This window comes from Ailuropoda melanoleuca, chromosome 8 (assembly GCF_002007445.2).
Source record: "Ailuropoda melanoleuca isolate Jingjing chromosome 8, ASM200744v2, whole genome shotgun sequence".
NCBI classification, from domain to species: Eukaryota; Metazoa; Chordata; class Mammalia; order Carnivora; family Ursidae; genus Ailuropoda; species Ailuropoda melanoleuca.
Window position 1 is genome coordinate 128,491,567 of NC_048225.1, and position 15,486 is coordinate 128,507,052.

General features: G+C 58.2%; 1 protein-coding gene across 6 annotated transcripts in view; it reads left to right on the forward strand.

Moving 5' to 3' along the window:
• Positions 1 to 15,486, forward strand: part of KCNN3 (potassium calcium-activated channel subfamily N member 3) — a 135,582-nt gene that overhangs the window by 68,017 nt on the left and 52,079 nt on the right. For all 6 annotated transcript variants that reach the window (XR_004627474.1, XM_011229006.3, XM_002922485.4 and 3 more), the window contains exon 3: positions 10,002 to 10,420. Coding sequence is in view for 5 of the 6 variants with exons in the window: in XM_011229006.3 (XP_011227308.2) it covers positions 10,002 to 10,420 (419 nt within the window). In the remaining variant the exon portion in view is untranslated. The remainder of the gene's footprint in view (positions 1 to 10,001; positions 10,421 to 15,486) is intronic.

Consider the following 15,486-nt stretch of genomic DNA (forward strand, 5'->3'; position numbering starts at 1 on the left):
GTGACCTATGCGGCTGTTCCTCGGATGCGAGTTCAGGTTGTGTCCTTGCTGGCTTTCTTCTTTCTTTTTTCTTTTTCTTTTTAATTATTAGCACTTGTTATTAGCAATTCTCTTTAAATACTCTGGTTTCTTTATCTTGCACACATATTGCAAAAGACGATTTTGTCTCGGGACAGTTACAGAAATGGTGAACAATTAAAATGTTTCCCTTTAGAGTCACAACGACGTCGTCCCCTCTTCAGAGAATTTGCCACCATCTGCACGTTCACTGGGGCGGCCCGCGTTTGCTGAGCCTGTGCATGGTGGCCTGTGTGTGTCCTGCCCAGAGGCCATATGTCCTCCAGGAGCCCCGTGGGAGCGGGGGTGGGGGTTGGGGGGGCAGGCTCAGTGACAAGCAGCTGCAAACCTCTGGTCCCGCGGCTTGGGTTGGGGCAATGTCTTACTAGATGAGAGTGTGGATTCCAGGTTCAAATCCTGTCTCCACCGCTCACTCGCTGTGCGGTCTTGGGGATGTCAGCCCTGTAAACGGGGGGCCGCTGTGAGGACTAAGACGGACCTGGGCCAAGCCCAGGCCAGCACTGTCCACCGAGCAGGACAGCTCCCCTGAGCGGAGGGCTTGCCGGTTCCCCAGCTGATGGCATTTCAGTCATTTGGGGAACAAACACTGCCCCCCATCACGAGCACCTGGTCCTGACCTGGTTCCTCACTCCTCCGGTTGCAGAGAGATCCAGAAGCTTCTTTATTTTTAGCAAACATGCCCCCTGAGCCAGGATGAAGGACCCCCTGCGCAGTAGTAAACAGGCCCCGGGAGGGCACGGCTGTTCCGCACGCGCTCGGCAGAAGGGGTTCCTGTGTCAAAAGCAAATGGAAACTATCAGAAACTCCCTGTGCAGAAAACAGTTCTTCTCAGCCCGATGCAGTGGGTGCTCAGGAACCTTCTCACCCCCTGACCCGCCAGAGGCCCCCGCTGGCCCGGCCTGCATGGACAAACCCCAGGACGCGCAGCCTGGACGGGACACATGCTCAGGGTTGTCGGCCCCGGCTTGGGAGCCTGGACTTGCTCCTTGCTAACTCTGTGGCTTGAACACGTTACTTAACCTCTCTGTGCCTCGGTTTCCCTATCTGTATAATGGGAACAATGACACCTATCCCAGAGACCTGTTCAGGGCTAAATGAGGTAATGCCCGAGCACAGGGAGGGTGCAGTACGTGGTGTCTGGTGTAATGGGGGACGGAGATGGCCGGCACCCCGCTGCTCCCGCCCCATGTCCCCCGAAGTCGGGGTTAGCACTGCAGACCTTCCCTGGCTACTATTTGAGGATTGGCTCTGTGGTGGCATGGGGCACAGGGCTGGGGAGTCCCAGGGAGGGCACCCGACTCTGCCTGCAGAAGGAGAGACTTGATCTGGGTCCTCCGCGGTGAGAGGAGTGCCTTGGGGAGGACGTGGACAGGAGGGAGCCGCTCATACAGAACTCAGAGGGACACAAGTTCTGGGATCGTGAGTGACTCGGGTTGGCTGGGACGAGATGCCAGGGTGGCAGGGGGGCCACGTGGGGCCATGTGGGGAAGGGCCCCCTTGCCAAGTATAGCTGGGAGGTCGGATTGGCCCCTGACCGCTCTGGGGAGCCCCCGAAAGCCTCTCTTGGAAGGGAAGTGGCTCCGTCTGGTTTGCGTTCTCCATCGTTGCTCCAGCAGCAACGGAAGATGGAAGATACCAGGCTGTGGCCACTGGAACCCAAGGGTGGGCCCCCTGCTCGTGCTTCAGGTAGAATTGGGCACAAGCTCCCGCCCCACACAAGGCCGTACCTGGTGTCTCCCCAGAGGTCTCTGGGGACCCTTGGGAACTCCGTGTCTCTCTTGGCAGCTCCTCTGGTGACAGACTCCCACTGAATTCTCAGCCCCGTCCTGCATGTGGGGACCCCTGCGGGCACCGGTCACCTCCTGGGCCCTTCCCCCCAGGACCCATGATCGAGGCCTTGTCTGTGCTCGGGAGCAAGGGCCGGGGGTGACGTTGCCGGTGGCACGACCGACAACATGGCCTTGAACTCGTGACTCTTCCTGCCTCCAGGCAGTGACAGCGGCTTCTCAGGGGGCTCTGCCCTCCCACCTGGGCCAGGTGCTCTTCAGCCACCACCGATCCTCCCCTCCTGACCCCCCAGTCTGCCACCCCCAGCCTCCAGCTCGCCCGCTCATTTCTGGGACAGGCCATGTAAGGCCGGTGTAGGTCTGCTCTGAACCACCCCAGCCGTGCCCAAAGGAATCCTCTTCATTAGCAAACATGCTGGGGGAGGGGGATCTCTTCCCACCGGGGGCTCCACCATCAGATCTACGCACCAGAGGGGCTGGGCATGATCGGGAAAGGTGACAGGAGCATGTCTTGTGGAAATGAAAGTGCTTGTCTTAGCTCCACAGAGGGAGAGCAGTGTGGACGGCTGACCGGCACGTGGGGCTCCCAGAGCGCTGCGGACCTAGCCCGCGGTAGCCGTGTATTGATTCTGTGGTCAGTGAAGATTCTTCGCGAAGAAGTGGCCTTGAACTTTCCTTACGAGGAGCAAAGTAAAACTCAGACTGGCTGGTCCCTGACCTAGTGGGTCGGCAGGTGACGGCGAGGGCCCGGGGGCCTGGTTTGGCCTTCACGGGTTTTACGGGAACACTGTGGCTTCCTCGCAGGGGACAGTGCGTGCAGGATCACCTGTGCTGGCCCGCGGTCGGGCTTCTGGCACACGGGAACACACGGGAACGTTGCTGTGGGCCACATCGCGTCCCCCGCACGTCTGTATGTCGAAGCCCTCACCCACAATGTAACTGTATGTGGAGATGGGGTCTTCGGGAGTAATTAAGGTTAAACGAAGTCTCAAGAGCGGCCTAGCAGATAGGACCACTCAGAAGACCAGCAGTGTCCTCTAGGCCTCTGCCGCGTGGGGGAGGGGCGCTCGCCAGAGCCTGGCGGAGGCTGCTCTGTCCGGGGCTCCCGGCCGCTGGGCGATGACCGAGCCGCTCAGCTGTCTAACCTCTGGTCTGTGGTGCTTCGTAATGGCCCCCAGGCTGGCTAACACAGACACGCATTCAGCCCACAGGCCGTCTGTCTTCAGGGAGTGGTGACCAAGTGTCTGTGGCCCTGCTGGGCGTGGGCTGGTGGCCTCCCCGTCCCTGGATGCAGCCCCCGCCATGGCTTCCGGGCCCCATCTGCTGCCGCCCTGGCTTATTTCCCACGTTGGCCTTCTTTCTTTGTTCTCTCAAATGCTCCCAGCCCCACCGTGCTGGGGGCCTTTGCACCTGCTGTCCCCGCCTGTGCCATGTGTCCTTGCAGGCTCACCTTTCACAGGTGTGCCCCTCAGAGAGCTGCCTGGGTGGTCTGCCTGGGACTGCACTCCTGCAGCCAGGCTGCTCTCTCAACGCCTCTGCCCTGTCTTAGTTCCCTCCGACCAGGCAGGTGCCCTGAAGTTCACCGTTTACCTGTTTATTTTCTGTTTTTTTTCCACTTGAATGTAAGCTCCCTGAGGAAAGAGGCCTTGTCTACTTGTCCCTGCTCTATCCCTACAGCTTAGCATGGAGGCTGTCACATGATAGGGACTCAACCCATATTGAATGAACGATTGAATGAATGAATGAATGAATCAATCAATCAATGAACGAACGAGCGAACTGATCTGGGTCAAGTTTTATGCCCGGGCATCAGCATCTCTTGACCTAGACCCAAAGCCCCTTGATTTCCAGCACCAGGCCTTACCCCTCATTGCAGCCAGAGGCCAGCTGGTCCCACCAAAGGATTTCCAACGGAAAGGTTGTCAGAAGCGTATGGGGCCGCCACGGATGGCTAGGCTGGAGGGGCTGGTGAACAGTTGGCCTCCCAATGCTTTTCTCTACCTTTTCGACTGGAACAGCTCGGACTTATCTGTTCCCCATACTGGGCTTCTGTGAAAAGTCTCATTAGAAGTGGCTCCACAGCTAAGAGAAAACAGAAAGTCACAAACGGACCCATCCTTCCACGTTCCAGACGAGGGATTGGAGGGCCAGAGAGGGACAGGGACTTGCCCACGCCTGGACAGTCAGTGGCAAAATGCTCATCCCAGTGGTGTCATGGCCAGGGGTCAAAGAATTCTTGTTTTGTGGATGAAACATACTTGCTTTCTCAGTTGCCATCACTGGCTTTCATTCTCCAAGAACTGGGGACAGGAAAGGATTTATGGTCAGCACTTGTCCCTGGCCGTCCCACACAACCCTCAGGCTCAGAAGCTCCGTGGCTCGCGCACCACGGGAGCCCGTGGGTAGACGCTGCTGGGCCGAGAGCCCGTGGAACACAGGGCACAGCACTTTCCGACGGGGAGGGTTTCTTGGAAGGACACGGAGCTGGCTAACGCACCCCCACCCGCTAAGAGTCTTGGTGGCGGTGGGATCACAGACGTTCCCGGCAGCCCATGTTCTCGCTGGCCTTGTTCAGAGGTCTGTTTTGTATACCTTTGCTTTTTCCCCCTTCCTCCCTTTCTTCAGCGGGCTCCACGGCACCTTCACTGACTGGAAATTTTATGTTAACCATCACTGCAAACCCAGACATGAATTTCATCCCTGGTAATCAGCTCTTGTCCTTGGGGAAACCTAATTAGGTATTACAGGACTTGTGATGTTGTTTCCATGGGAACCCCCATAGTAATGGTGTACATGCATAATATATGCTCCAGGATTTAAAAAATGTATATTTTATATAATATATATTAAATATATATGTATATATAATATAAAATTACTGAATTTTAAGAAAATCTTTTATTTTTTCTCTTGCTTTTTTTCCTGCATATATTTTTTTAAATGATGAAAATCTTCCCTGGATTTTTTCTCCCACAGAGAGAGAACAGTAGAGAACACAAAAGGCCTTTTCCACTTCCTCTCCTTTAATTTAAAAAAATTCATAGTTGCATGAGAATTAAAGTTTTTCAGGTTAGTCAGAAAATGTCTAAGCAGGATCTCCCCAACAGCTGAGAACATTTTGATGAAAGATGTTCCTTATATAAAGAACCTGAGGGACCTCAGGCTTTCAAAATAGAACAGGGAAGCTGGCGAATCCAGTGAATCAACTCCAAACTTATTTTGCCTAAAAGGAAAAAAAAAGGCTGGTTTCCTGTGTGTCTCCGAGGGGAGGGCAGGTGCTCTGCCGCCAGGGTCCCCGGGGAAGGCTCCAGGATGGGCCCCTGGCCGCCGGTCCCAGCCCCGCCGCCCCGTGTGGGCTCGAGATGCCGCGCAGGCGCCTGTCCTGAGGGACAAGATGGGCCTTGGGTGGCAGCCCTGTGGGAGCCGGTGAACCGCACACTCGCTCTGGGAGCAGCTCAGAGGCAGGTGTGCAGACTGGTCTGACCCAGGCAGGGCCGCAGGTGGACGGACCTGCTCTCTGCCGTGCGCCACAGCTCCCATGCGAGGGTTTCTGGAGAATTCGCAAGTAAGGGAAATTGGGGCTTTTTTATACCTCTACCTGGCCGTTCAACGAAAGGACGCTCACACTGACCTCTTCACTCGTTGCGGGCTAAGCAGTTTACCCCCGATTCTGCCGGCAGGAGTGGCTGCTCCCAGAGTCCCCGTAGTTTCCCCTCTCCACACCCGCCAGTTGTCTTGCCTTTGTCGGTTCTGTCTACCGGCTGACTCCCTCACATGTGAGGGGCACTTAGCCTGCAAAATAACTAAACTGCTTGCAAAACAGCTTTTTTAAGGCGTGGAGTTATTCTCAGATCTATGAAATGGTGTGTCCCCGGGATGGGGTAGGGGTGGGGGAAGCTGGTGTGCCTTGTCATGGTCCCCTCCCCAGATGGTTGCTCGGTTACTTGAGACAGACTGACCTGCCCGGACGGGGGAGCCGTGCGGGAGCTGGGCAGGAGGCGGTGGCAGTGCCTCTGGACGCTCGAGGGAAATGTGGGGCACGGCGGGCAGACTGGCCGACTCTTCCAACACGTGTGCTCCGTACGTGCGTGAGCTGGGTTTGCCATGTGTTACTTCTGTTGCATAAGAAAGCACCCCCAAATCAACGTCTTGAAGCGACACTCCTTCCCTCACGAGTGTGGGTTGGCAATCTGTCCTGGTCTCCCCTGGGGTCGTGCTGGCTGCAGGCGGGGGTGACAGGGAAAACGGGGCGTCCAGAGCTGGCCCCACTGCACAGACCCTTCCCGACCCCTACACCCCACTGGCCAAAGAAAGGCACATGGCCGAGTTCAGGTTCCAGGGGCTGAGAGATGGACGGCACCTCGCACTGGGAGCAGAGGCGAAGCGTGGTGTAAAGAAGTGAACAAGGGAATGGGGGGGTCATTTGAATAAGTGGCCCCACACGTGTGTGTCACAGGCCTTCCAGGCCCTGTCTCGCCCAGAAGCTTCCCGGACGCGCCCTCGGCCTGCCTCTCACGGTAGAGCTCCTGGAGGTTGGAAGCTGATTCCCCCTGGACGTGTGTATTTATGTCCCCACCGTGTCCCCACCGTGTCCCCACCGTGTCCCCACCTGGTTGGTTCTTTTTATTGAGGAATAACTGACAAATAGAACTGTATGCATTCCAAGTCTGCATCGTGGAATGACCGCCCCGGCCAGTTCGTGAACACATCAGTCCGCACATCGTTAGCTTCTTGGTAGAGAGCACGGAAGACCTACTCCCTCAGCCGATCTCCAGGACTGCGCGTGGTCCCCGACTATGACGGTTTGACTCACGAGTCTTAGACCACGCGATGCTGTGAAGGTGCTGGGCACTCAGTAGAAACCAGACTTTGAACTGTGGACAGGGGTCTTTTCCTGGGCTGGGAACACGTGAGATGGCCCTCCCTCGTGATGCGTGGGGGCGGCCCCTGGGGTCAGCCGTGGGCACACTGACGGGCCCTCTGCCCGCACACAGGCATCTGCTTGCCACTTCCGGTGTGGCCTTGAGACATGACGGGAGGCAGCCAGCCCCCCATGAGTTTGCGGACAGCAGGCTAGTGCCCGTGCTCGGAGCTCGGTTAGGGTCGGCCAGGCTAAGCTGCGGTGTCTGTGGGTCGGGAGCCCTATTGTCCGTCAAGGAGCATCTGCAGGCAGTTTTTACCAGCGGTTCTGTTGAACGGAGTTGAGTTGAGTTGGTTCTCCTTTCTCTCTAATTACAAGCTCCGTGAAGGGACGCGTGGGGTCGTGCTGTCGTATTAAGTTTCCTTCCTGAAGCTCTCAGGTGACCCTCACACCTGAAACTCCTCCAGGTTCTCAGAACCACTAGTTAAGTGGAGGAAGGACCAGCTGTGGAGCCAGCTCAGTGCCGGGCGCTCTGAGCAGGAGAGGCCCGGGCCCGTGGGCCTGGCACTGGGCCCTGCTCCTTCAGGCTGGCCGACCCAAATGACTGAGGTCACTCTTGTAGGCTTAGGAGGCAGAAACTCCCAGCAATGGGGACAATGGGGCAGTCCTTCCTCAGATGGGCTGCCCCAGAGCCGGTGCCGCGTGGCTGGGCCACAGCGCAGGGGAGGACAGTCCTTTGCTAGAGTTGCTTCCCCTTCCCCACCCCTCTGGCCCAGTGCTGCTTGAGATCCCAGTTCCCGAGAAGCTCCAGAACTTTCTAAGGCTTTATTTATTTATTCCAGATTGGACCACCCCTGGGAACGGAGGGCGCCCTGCCCGTGGGGTAAGGTGGACTGTTAGGTACTTCACTGGCCACAGGCTTAGGAATGCGTCTTTCGCAGGAATTCCCATCCTGGTGGTCGACAAGGGGCACTGGCCATCGGTCCTCTTTTTCACATGACACAGTCATGCAACCACACACCCTTTAGTCGCTGAAGTTCCAGGGCCTGCCCACCGTGCGCCGGCTGCCCTCCCAGGGGCTGGGGAGAGAGGAGACGCGCCAGGAGTAGGTCCTGTCGCTGGAGAACTCACGAGCCCCACGAACACCCCGGAGGTGGGAGCTGCCGGACCAGAGGGTCTTCAGAGGAGACAGCACCTTGGGGACCATCTGACCTGCCCCTCACTCCTCAGAGGAGGAGACTGAGCCCAAGAGCGGGGCGCTCAGCCGTGCGGGCTCCCACAGTAGGCAGCTGTTTCCGTTCACCAAACACCTGCTCCGTGTGCAGAACGGCGCCGGGTACTGGAGGCGCCACAGGGGACTGGAGGGCATGGCCCCTGTCCCTCGGGAGGCCGGCTGTGCTGGTGGCTCCCGGTCTGGGAGACACTTTAGTGTCAGCTGGGAGCTCGAGGAAACATCCCAATGCCAGTGCCTCACACTCAGAGGGTCTCATCTGCATGGTCTGGGCACGCCCAGGTACGGGTGTTTTCAACAAACTCTGCGAGTAGGTCTAGCGTTCCAGGGGAGAGACAGACAAGGAGCAAGGAAGCACGATGGGCGCGCACCAAGACCTGCAGTATGCAAGGGACATGCAGGGCGCTGAGCGAGAACGTGGTGGGGTGGGGACCGCCCAGGGCGAGAGCAGCAGGGCTGCCCTGTGGCCCAGTGGGCATAAGGCGGTCCTCGTGTGGCACAGCCGTGGAATCTCTGGGGCACATCGGCCACCCTGCAGACCCACAGACCCCTGCCCTGGAGCCCCATCTGGCAGCGTGCAGATCCAGCCCCCAGCCCACCTACGCCCCCCACGGACACACACTGCTTATGCGTGCCCCCAGGCCATTTTTAGAGTAGCTGGTAAAGCACATTTCCTGTGTTATCTGTATTACTGGATCCCAACGCTAATCCCGTGAGATGGGCAGGCTCGAGATGAATAGTTCCGTGACAGAGAGGCAGGAACAGGCTCAGAGAAGTGCATGACCTGCCGAAGGTCACACAGCTAATAACTGGGTGTGGAGACTCGGGGTAGCTCGCCCGCTTCTGCTCCGCTGCCCCCCGCCCCCCCTCTGCCCGCACCAGGAAACCAAACCCCGCCGGGGCACGTGAGAGGGGTGTCAGTGCCCGCCTTCCTGTCAATCTGGGCAGAGCCGTGATGTGCCCCCTCTCGTAACATGGAGGGCCTACAGTCTCCCTCCCCATCGGGGAGTCTGAGAGGTCTGTGACTCGTCTTGGGTTCCTGCCCACAGTGAACCCAGTTACTATGGTAACCCAATGCAATTCTTTATTCTAGGGTGGATGGTTTTCGTTTCGTATTTGAAGAGTCTGTCCAGCAGTCACGTTGCCATGGCTTGGCCCGTTGGTGGCAGTTAGGAGCAGAGGGGACCCACCAAGCAGCCATTAGGGCCTTTCTGTGTCTGCAGATGGTGGAAAGCTGTGTCTGGAAGCCCCCCTGCCCTCACCGGCTCAGCTGCACTGAGGAAGGCGGGAGGGGGGTCCTGGCAGGCTGCTGGGCTGAGTACCCTCTCCTGGCTAGAGTCACACCTTCCTCACGAGAACCACTGGGCCCCGGCTGGTCCCACCGTGCCTCCTGGTCCCCCCGTGGAACAGCTCATTGCTGTTTTGTCTAGCCTCGACTCCTCAGGTGGGACCTCCTTGGGGCTGAGGCCTGGGCCTGCCCCATATGTGGGCCCCAGCCCGGCCAGGGCTGGCCACACAGCAGGTGATCACCTTCGTGGTGTGGCCGCAGGGGCCTCTGCTGCAAGGAGGGTGAGGGTTTCCTGGACGCCAGGCGGGCTTCTGACCCCCGTGCACGTGGACCCAGAGCAGCGTCACAGGGCCGGCCACCAGCCGGGGTAGCCTGAGGCACAGAGAGGGTCGCTAAGTTCCCCCCATCACAGAGCTAGTTGGCTCTGGGGTCAGCATTCTGACCCAGGCAGTGCGGCTCCACAGTCCCCACCGCGGACACTCTGCTGCAAGGGGAGAGGAATGCAGGCAGCCCCGGGGTTCGTCCTGTAGGAAGCATGACTGGTTCGCCTCCTCACCCCCTCCAGGGCCCTTTTAACAAGAAGGAGTGGTTCCTCCTCTCTTCATGGAACAGCTCGTTCGGGGCGCCTCAGGCAGGCAGGCAGGGACCCAGGGAGCAGTTTGGAGAGCCAGCAGGGTGCCCAGCACACAGGCCGGCCCCGCCAGAGGGCCCCGAGCTGAGCCCCCGCCGCTCTAACGGGCTGTCTGCTCCCGCCAGCTCTTCGTGATCGACAACGGCGCGGACGACTGGCGGATCGCCATGACGTACGAGCGTATCTTGCACATCGGCCTGGAGATGCTGGTGTGCGCCATCCACCCCATCCCCGGCGAGTACAAGTTCTTCTGGACGGCGCGCCTGGCCTTCTCCTACACGCCGTCGCGGGCGGAGGCCGACGTGGACATCATCCTGTCCATCCCCATGTTCCTGCGTCTGTACCTGATCGCGCGCGTCATGCTGCTGCATAGCAAGCTGTTCACCGACGCGTCGTCGCGCAGCATCGGAGCGCTCAACAAGATCAACTTCAACACGCGCTTCGTCATGAAGACGCTCATGACCATCTGCCCCGGCACGGTGCTGCTGGTGTTCAGCATCTCGCTGTGGATCATCGCCGCCTGGACCGTCCGCGTCTGCGAGAGGTACGCCGCGCACGCGCTCCGGGGGGCGGGGGCGGGGCACGTGCGTCCGGAGGCCGGCAGGTGCCCGCGCACCTGGGGAGGGGCGGCAGGGGCCAGGCCGCAGGTACACTCAGAGCCGCGCCTTCCGTCTCCCCTGTAAACCCGTGTGCCGCGTTCTGTGCCTCCTTCGCTCGCCCTTCCTCACCGACGCTTCGCGACTCTGTGTTATGGCTTCCTCTTGGACGGGAGCGCGCACCAGCATATTCAAGGCTTCGGGAAGTCCTCCAGGAGGGAAACTGGTTTAATTTTGTTTAGTCCAGATATTCTCAAAAGTATTCACCCCAAAACCCTTTCCGTTGTACACTGTTGATGCCTCGCTACCCGCCGTGTGGTCCACACACCAGCAGCATCAGGGGGAACTCGTTAGAATGTGGGACCTCGGGCGTCACCCCGCAGCTACTAAGTAGAATTTGCATGTTAACGAGTACCCCTGGTGATTTGCGTGCACCTAAAATTTTGAGAAGCACGGTATGGCAGGAACATACTTTGGGAAACACCATTTCAGGAGCTGCTGCTGGGCAAGAAGTTCACCTGCAAGGTGACCTCCTAGAGACCCACCTGTAATGCAGAGTGCCAGCCCCTTGGAACTGCCATCCTTGAGGCTCGGGGGCTGGACAAGGCCACCTCCCTCCACTGTCACCCTCGCGCTGGCCTTGGTAACTCCTGTCCCTTTCAAGTTAGCCCTGCATATTCATTTTAATCTGATTTCCCATGTGGAGTCTGAGCACGTCTGTTAGAAACCTGGATTCTCTCCCTAAGTGGCTGTGAGGCATTGGGCAAGTCACTTCACCTCTCTGGGCCTCAGTGTCCTTGTTTTAGAATGAGGATCTCTTGAGAAGGAACAATGAGAAGTTCACTTGAGAGGAGTTATTTTTATCATGTGGGGAGGCCCGGGCAAGCACCCTGGGTAGTTTACACGGATCTGGCAGTCCCGCTCAGTTTGCTGATAGCTGCATCGGCGATCTTTCAGGCATCAGTGTCCCAGCAGAGACAAAGCAAGAGACAGAAGTGTGGAGGAGAGTTAGCTAAAAACATCTCACGTGGGTACGTTGAGCCAGATTTCCCACCTATTTGGAGATGTTCTATTTGCAGGTATTTGGCCAACAGACACACAGTCAGACCGAGAGGGCGTCCTTTTGCAGCCACAAGGGCTCCTTAGCATGACGGGGTCAGTCCCTGCGAGCCTGTGCAGGGTTGGGAGACATTTCTTGTGTGCAAAGCCCCGGGGACGTGTGATGCCCACCTCCTCAGAACCCCACCTTGTGAGCTGGGACGCAGAATCTGCCCAGGGGGGCGGGGAGCAGACGCTCTCTGCAGCGGGGAAAGCTGGTGCTTGGATTCCAGCCCTACATCCCTCGACACACTCCGGGCTGAGCAACATCGTGCCAGCCTCTGTACTTCCCTGGACATCAGTTCTGTCACCCGCAAGCTGGGGTCGTAATCCCTCCTTTCTAGGGTTTGTTGTTGGAATGAAACGAGGTAGTGTGTGGGCCTGCCCCCTGCAGCACAGTGGTCATGGAAATCAACCGTCCTAATGGAGGGCTTCTGGTAATGCTTGGGAACTCCCTAGCTGCTTCATATAAGGAGAACCAGCCAGTTCCTACCGCAGGTAGGCCCCTGCCTCCCTGTTCTCCTTTCTAATTGGTTGGAGCTGAGTCTTCCAACAACTGTGATTGCATTTGCAAAGCCCTTTCCGGTGTTTGAAACCTTCCCCGTCCTCACATCAACCCCGCTTGGCATGTGTGCTCGCGCCATTGTTCAGACGAGCACATGTGCTAAACGCGGAACAAAGTATAGGCAAGTGAGTTTCATTGTTTATTCAACCTGCCACAAGTCGGTGACTATTTTTTACCCCAAAATAAGCATGCTTCCAAGTGTGCAGTTTGCAAAGTACTCAGTTGCCTTCTATTTGGCATTGAAGGGCCCGCCAAGGCTTCTGAGCTGAGGCTGGGTCCACTGGCTCCCTGCAGCCTGCCAGGGCTCTGCCCGAAGTCCCAGCAAAGGCACAGAGAAGCAACGAGCCAATCCAAGTCCTCGCGCTGGTCCCACTTCTCCTGTGACCAAATGGCTTCTGCTCAGATGGAACCCGAGGCACATCACAGTTTGGTGGGTGTCGTTGTCTCACCTGTGTTCCCGGCTCGCCCGCCAGTCCTGTGTGGCATGCCTTCTGTGGGTCCCCTCTGTTGCCTTCCATAGGCCCGTATGGAGGTGCTGCAACTGTCCCCGCGTTAGAGCTGAGGTAACGGGCAGCGAGCAGCGGTCTGAGGTGGCAGGGCTCGGAGCTGTGGCCTGGACTTTCTTGGGGACTCCGCGGCCCGGGAGTCTCATGGCCGCTCGGCTGGCGCTTAGATCCCAGGCCCCTGCTGTCTGTGCTCGTGACCTTTATCACTGTCTTCGGCGCTGACTTGGTAAATTCCCACGCAGCCGAGCGCCACCCTCATGCCTGCTCCTGACCACGGGCCTTCCCGCCCCCGGGGCTGTCAGCGGCCAAGCCCCGACCCTGAGCTGCAGCGGGGCTCGGCCTCTGCCAGGTCCAGGGCGCCGGGAGCATCCATGACTGGTCCGTGTAGGAGTGTCAAGGCCCAGCCCCCTCACCTCCTGCAGGCGGGCTCCCGCGGGGCCTTCCCGGCTCCAGGGCCCCCTGAAGTGTCGCCCGAGGTCCCCTCTGACAGCTTGGCTTCATCTTTCCCTCTGCCCTACCTGCCACTCGCCCCCAGGGGCTGATGCTGAGAGCAGCCCCAATAAAGCTCTGGCAGGAGACTCTTTCTCAGGAGTCTGGCCTACGGAACTGTGAAAACACGTATAAATAAGCATGTTTTCTCCTCTGAAGCGCTGTCTTACAGTGACCAAGCAGTTTCTTTCAGAACCCAGCATAGACGATCACTGTCCTTTCCCAGCGCCCAGTGCTAGAGAAGGGGGCAGAGCTCTTGACACAGGAGCCACCAAACCCAGACCGGACAGAAACTGGACGTGGGGCTGCTCTGGGGGGACAGCGGCAGCCGGCCAGGCAGGGGGGTGATGTGGGCACAGTGGCCGTGCTGTGGCCCAGCTGACCGGAGGGTGACGCTGGCACCTCAGACGGCAGAGAGGGTGCGTGACTTGCCCAAGGTCACATAGCAGCGTGGCAGGTTCTAGAACGACTCCTGCCTGCTGATGCCCAGGGCGGACCTTGTTCACATTCCAGGCGCCTTTCATCAGCCTGGTCTTATCTCTGGTTGTATACACAGACTTCTGAAGTTGCTATGGCAATCCCTCTTCAGCAAGACGCATTTGAAAAGACATTTCTCATCTCTTAGGTTGGCTTTTATGTGACAGGAAAGGTTTTTCACATTTCCTCCTTCTGAGGAAGAGAGGGAGTTGGCAATCACGCAGCACCGTCCGCTCTGGGGAGGGCAGCTCCCGGTTGCCAGGAGGGCAGTGACAACACAGGCTTGTTTTCCTTGGACCCCAGAGTGGCCTTCCATCAGCGGCTGCCGGCCTGACAGTTGTGGCCCTCTGCGTTCTCTGGGATTCTCCTGGCCGCGTGCCCGCCTCCCACAGGCCTCCCAGAGCCCATCCGGGGAAGCTCCTCATTAAACACTCTCACATGCGCGTAGCCTGGCGGGTGGAGAGCCCTGTCTTGGGGCTGCAGGCTGGAGAAGTGGGCTTTCCTGGCCCGCCCCCAGCAGAGGCCTGCCAGCTCACAGGCGAATGTTTATCTCCCTGTGGGTGGCAAAGAGGCCTCGCAGAGCACAGATAAAGCAGACTGTCTTGTGATCCCAAGCCAGGTTTTGTAAACCACCTCCAGACTCTTTAATGGAATCCCTTTGGACTTTCCCTCCTGGGGCTCCAAGCTCTGCACACAGCCAGCCTGTCAACAGGTCTTCATTGGTGATGGTGTGAATTTTCATCTGTTTCTACGTATTTATGTTCTCATGAGCCACTGGATTCTGGAGGCCCTGCCCCTGGAACTGAAGGAAAACAGCTACTGGCCTCTTCTTTCTCTCGTTCAGAGCCACCCTTCCCGTTGCAGGAGAAAACAGAGGCTTCCTTCCCCCACCCTCGTTGCCCGTGTCTCCGACGGCCGCCCTGCTCTGGTCTGCGCAAGCCAGAAGCCAGCAAGGAAGAACAGCCCCCCACCCCCTGCATCTCCTTCCCACGAAGTCCTACCGCCTCTAGCAGGGGACCTCAGCTCCAAGAATGAGTAGGGACATGGTCTACAGCGGTACCCATGGTGTGGGGTTGACACAGCCCCCAGGCCGAGCCCTCGTGGGCTGGGCAGAGCTGAGAGTAGGGCCCCTTCGGCTGGAGGCACCGAGCCCCAGGGGGGTCAGAGCTTCTATTCATAGTGATTGTTATTTCAAAACTTAGGATTGAAAACCAAAAAAAAAAAAAAAAAAAAGATGTATGTATTTATTTATTTGAGAGAGAGAGAGAGTGTAGGGGGGTAGGGCAGAGGGAGAGGGAGACGAGCAGATTCCCCACTGAGTCTGGAGGCCCAGGAGGGCCTCCATCTCACAGCCCTGAGATCATGACCTGAGCCGAAATCAGGAGTCAGATGCTCAACCAGCTCAGCCCCCCAGGAGCCCCTGCAAAGCTGAAGCTTTAAGTTTTCAGTAAGTGCGTAGACAGTAATACATGTGTGCAACTAGGAATAAATATATGTGTGGCAGCGGAGGGCACACACTCAGAATCTTTGTACTGATAGGAGTGCATTTAAAGCTTGCAAACCACTGCTTTGGGGCGTCAGAGGACCCGTTAGTGAGGACGGGGGAAGTACCCGCCACATTGAATGAAGCCTGCCCTCTAGCTGAAGGAAGGAGAAGTCAGTGGCCCTGGGGGCGGGCGTGGAGCCCAAGGGGTCTGGGCAGATCCCCCTAAGGGCACAGTGAGTTCCCGGCAGAGTGTGGGGGGAGGGGGATCCTCCTCAAGGCCCTGGAACCGGATTTGCTAATTAAGAAAGAGGAGAGGGGCGCCTGGGTGGCACCGTGGTTAAGCGTCTGCCTTCGGCTCAGGGCGTGATCCCGGCGTTATGGGATCGAGCCCCA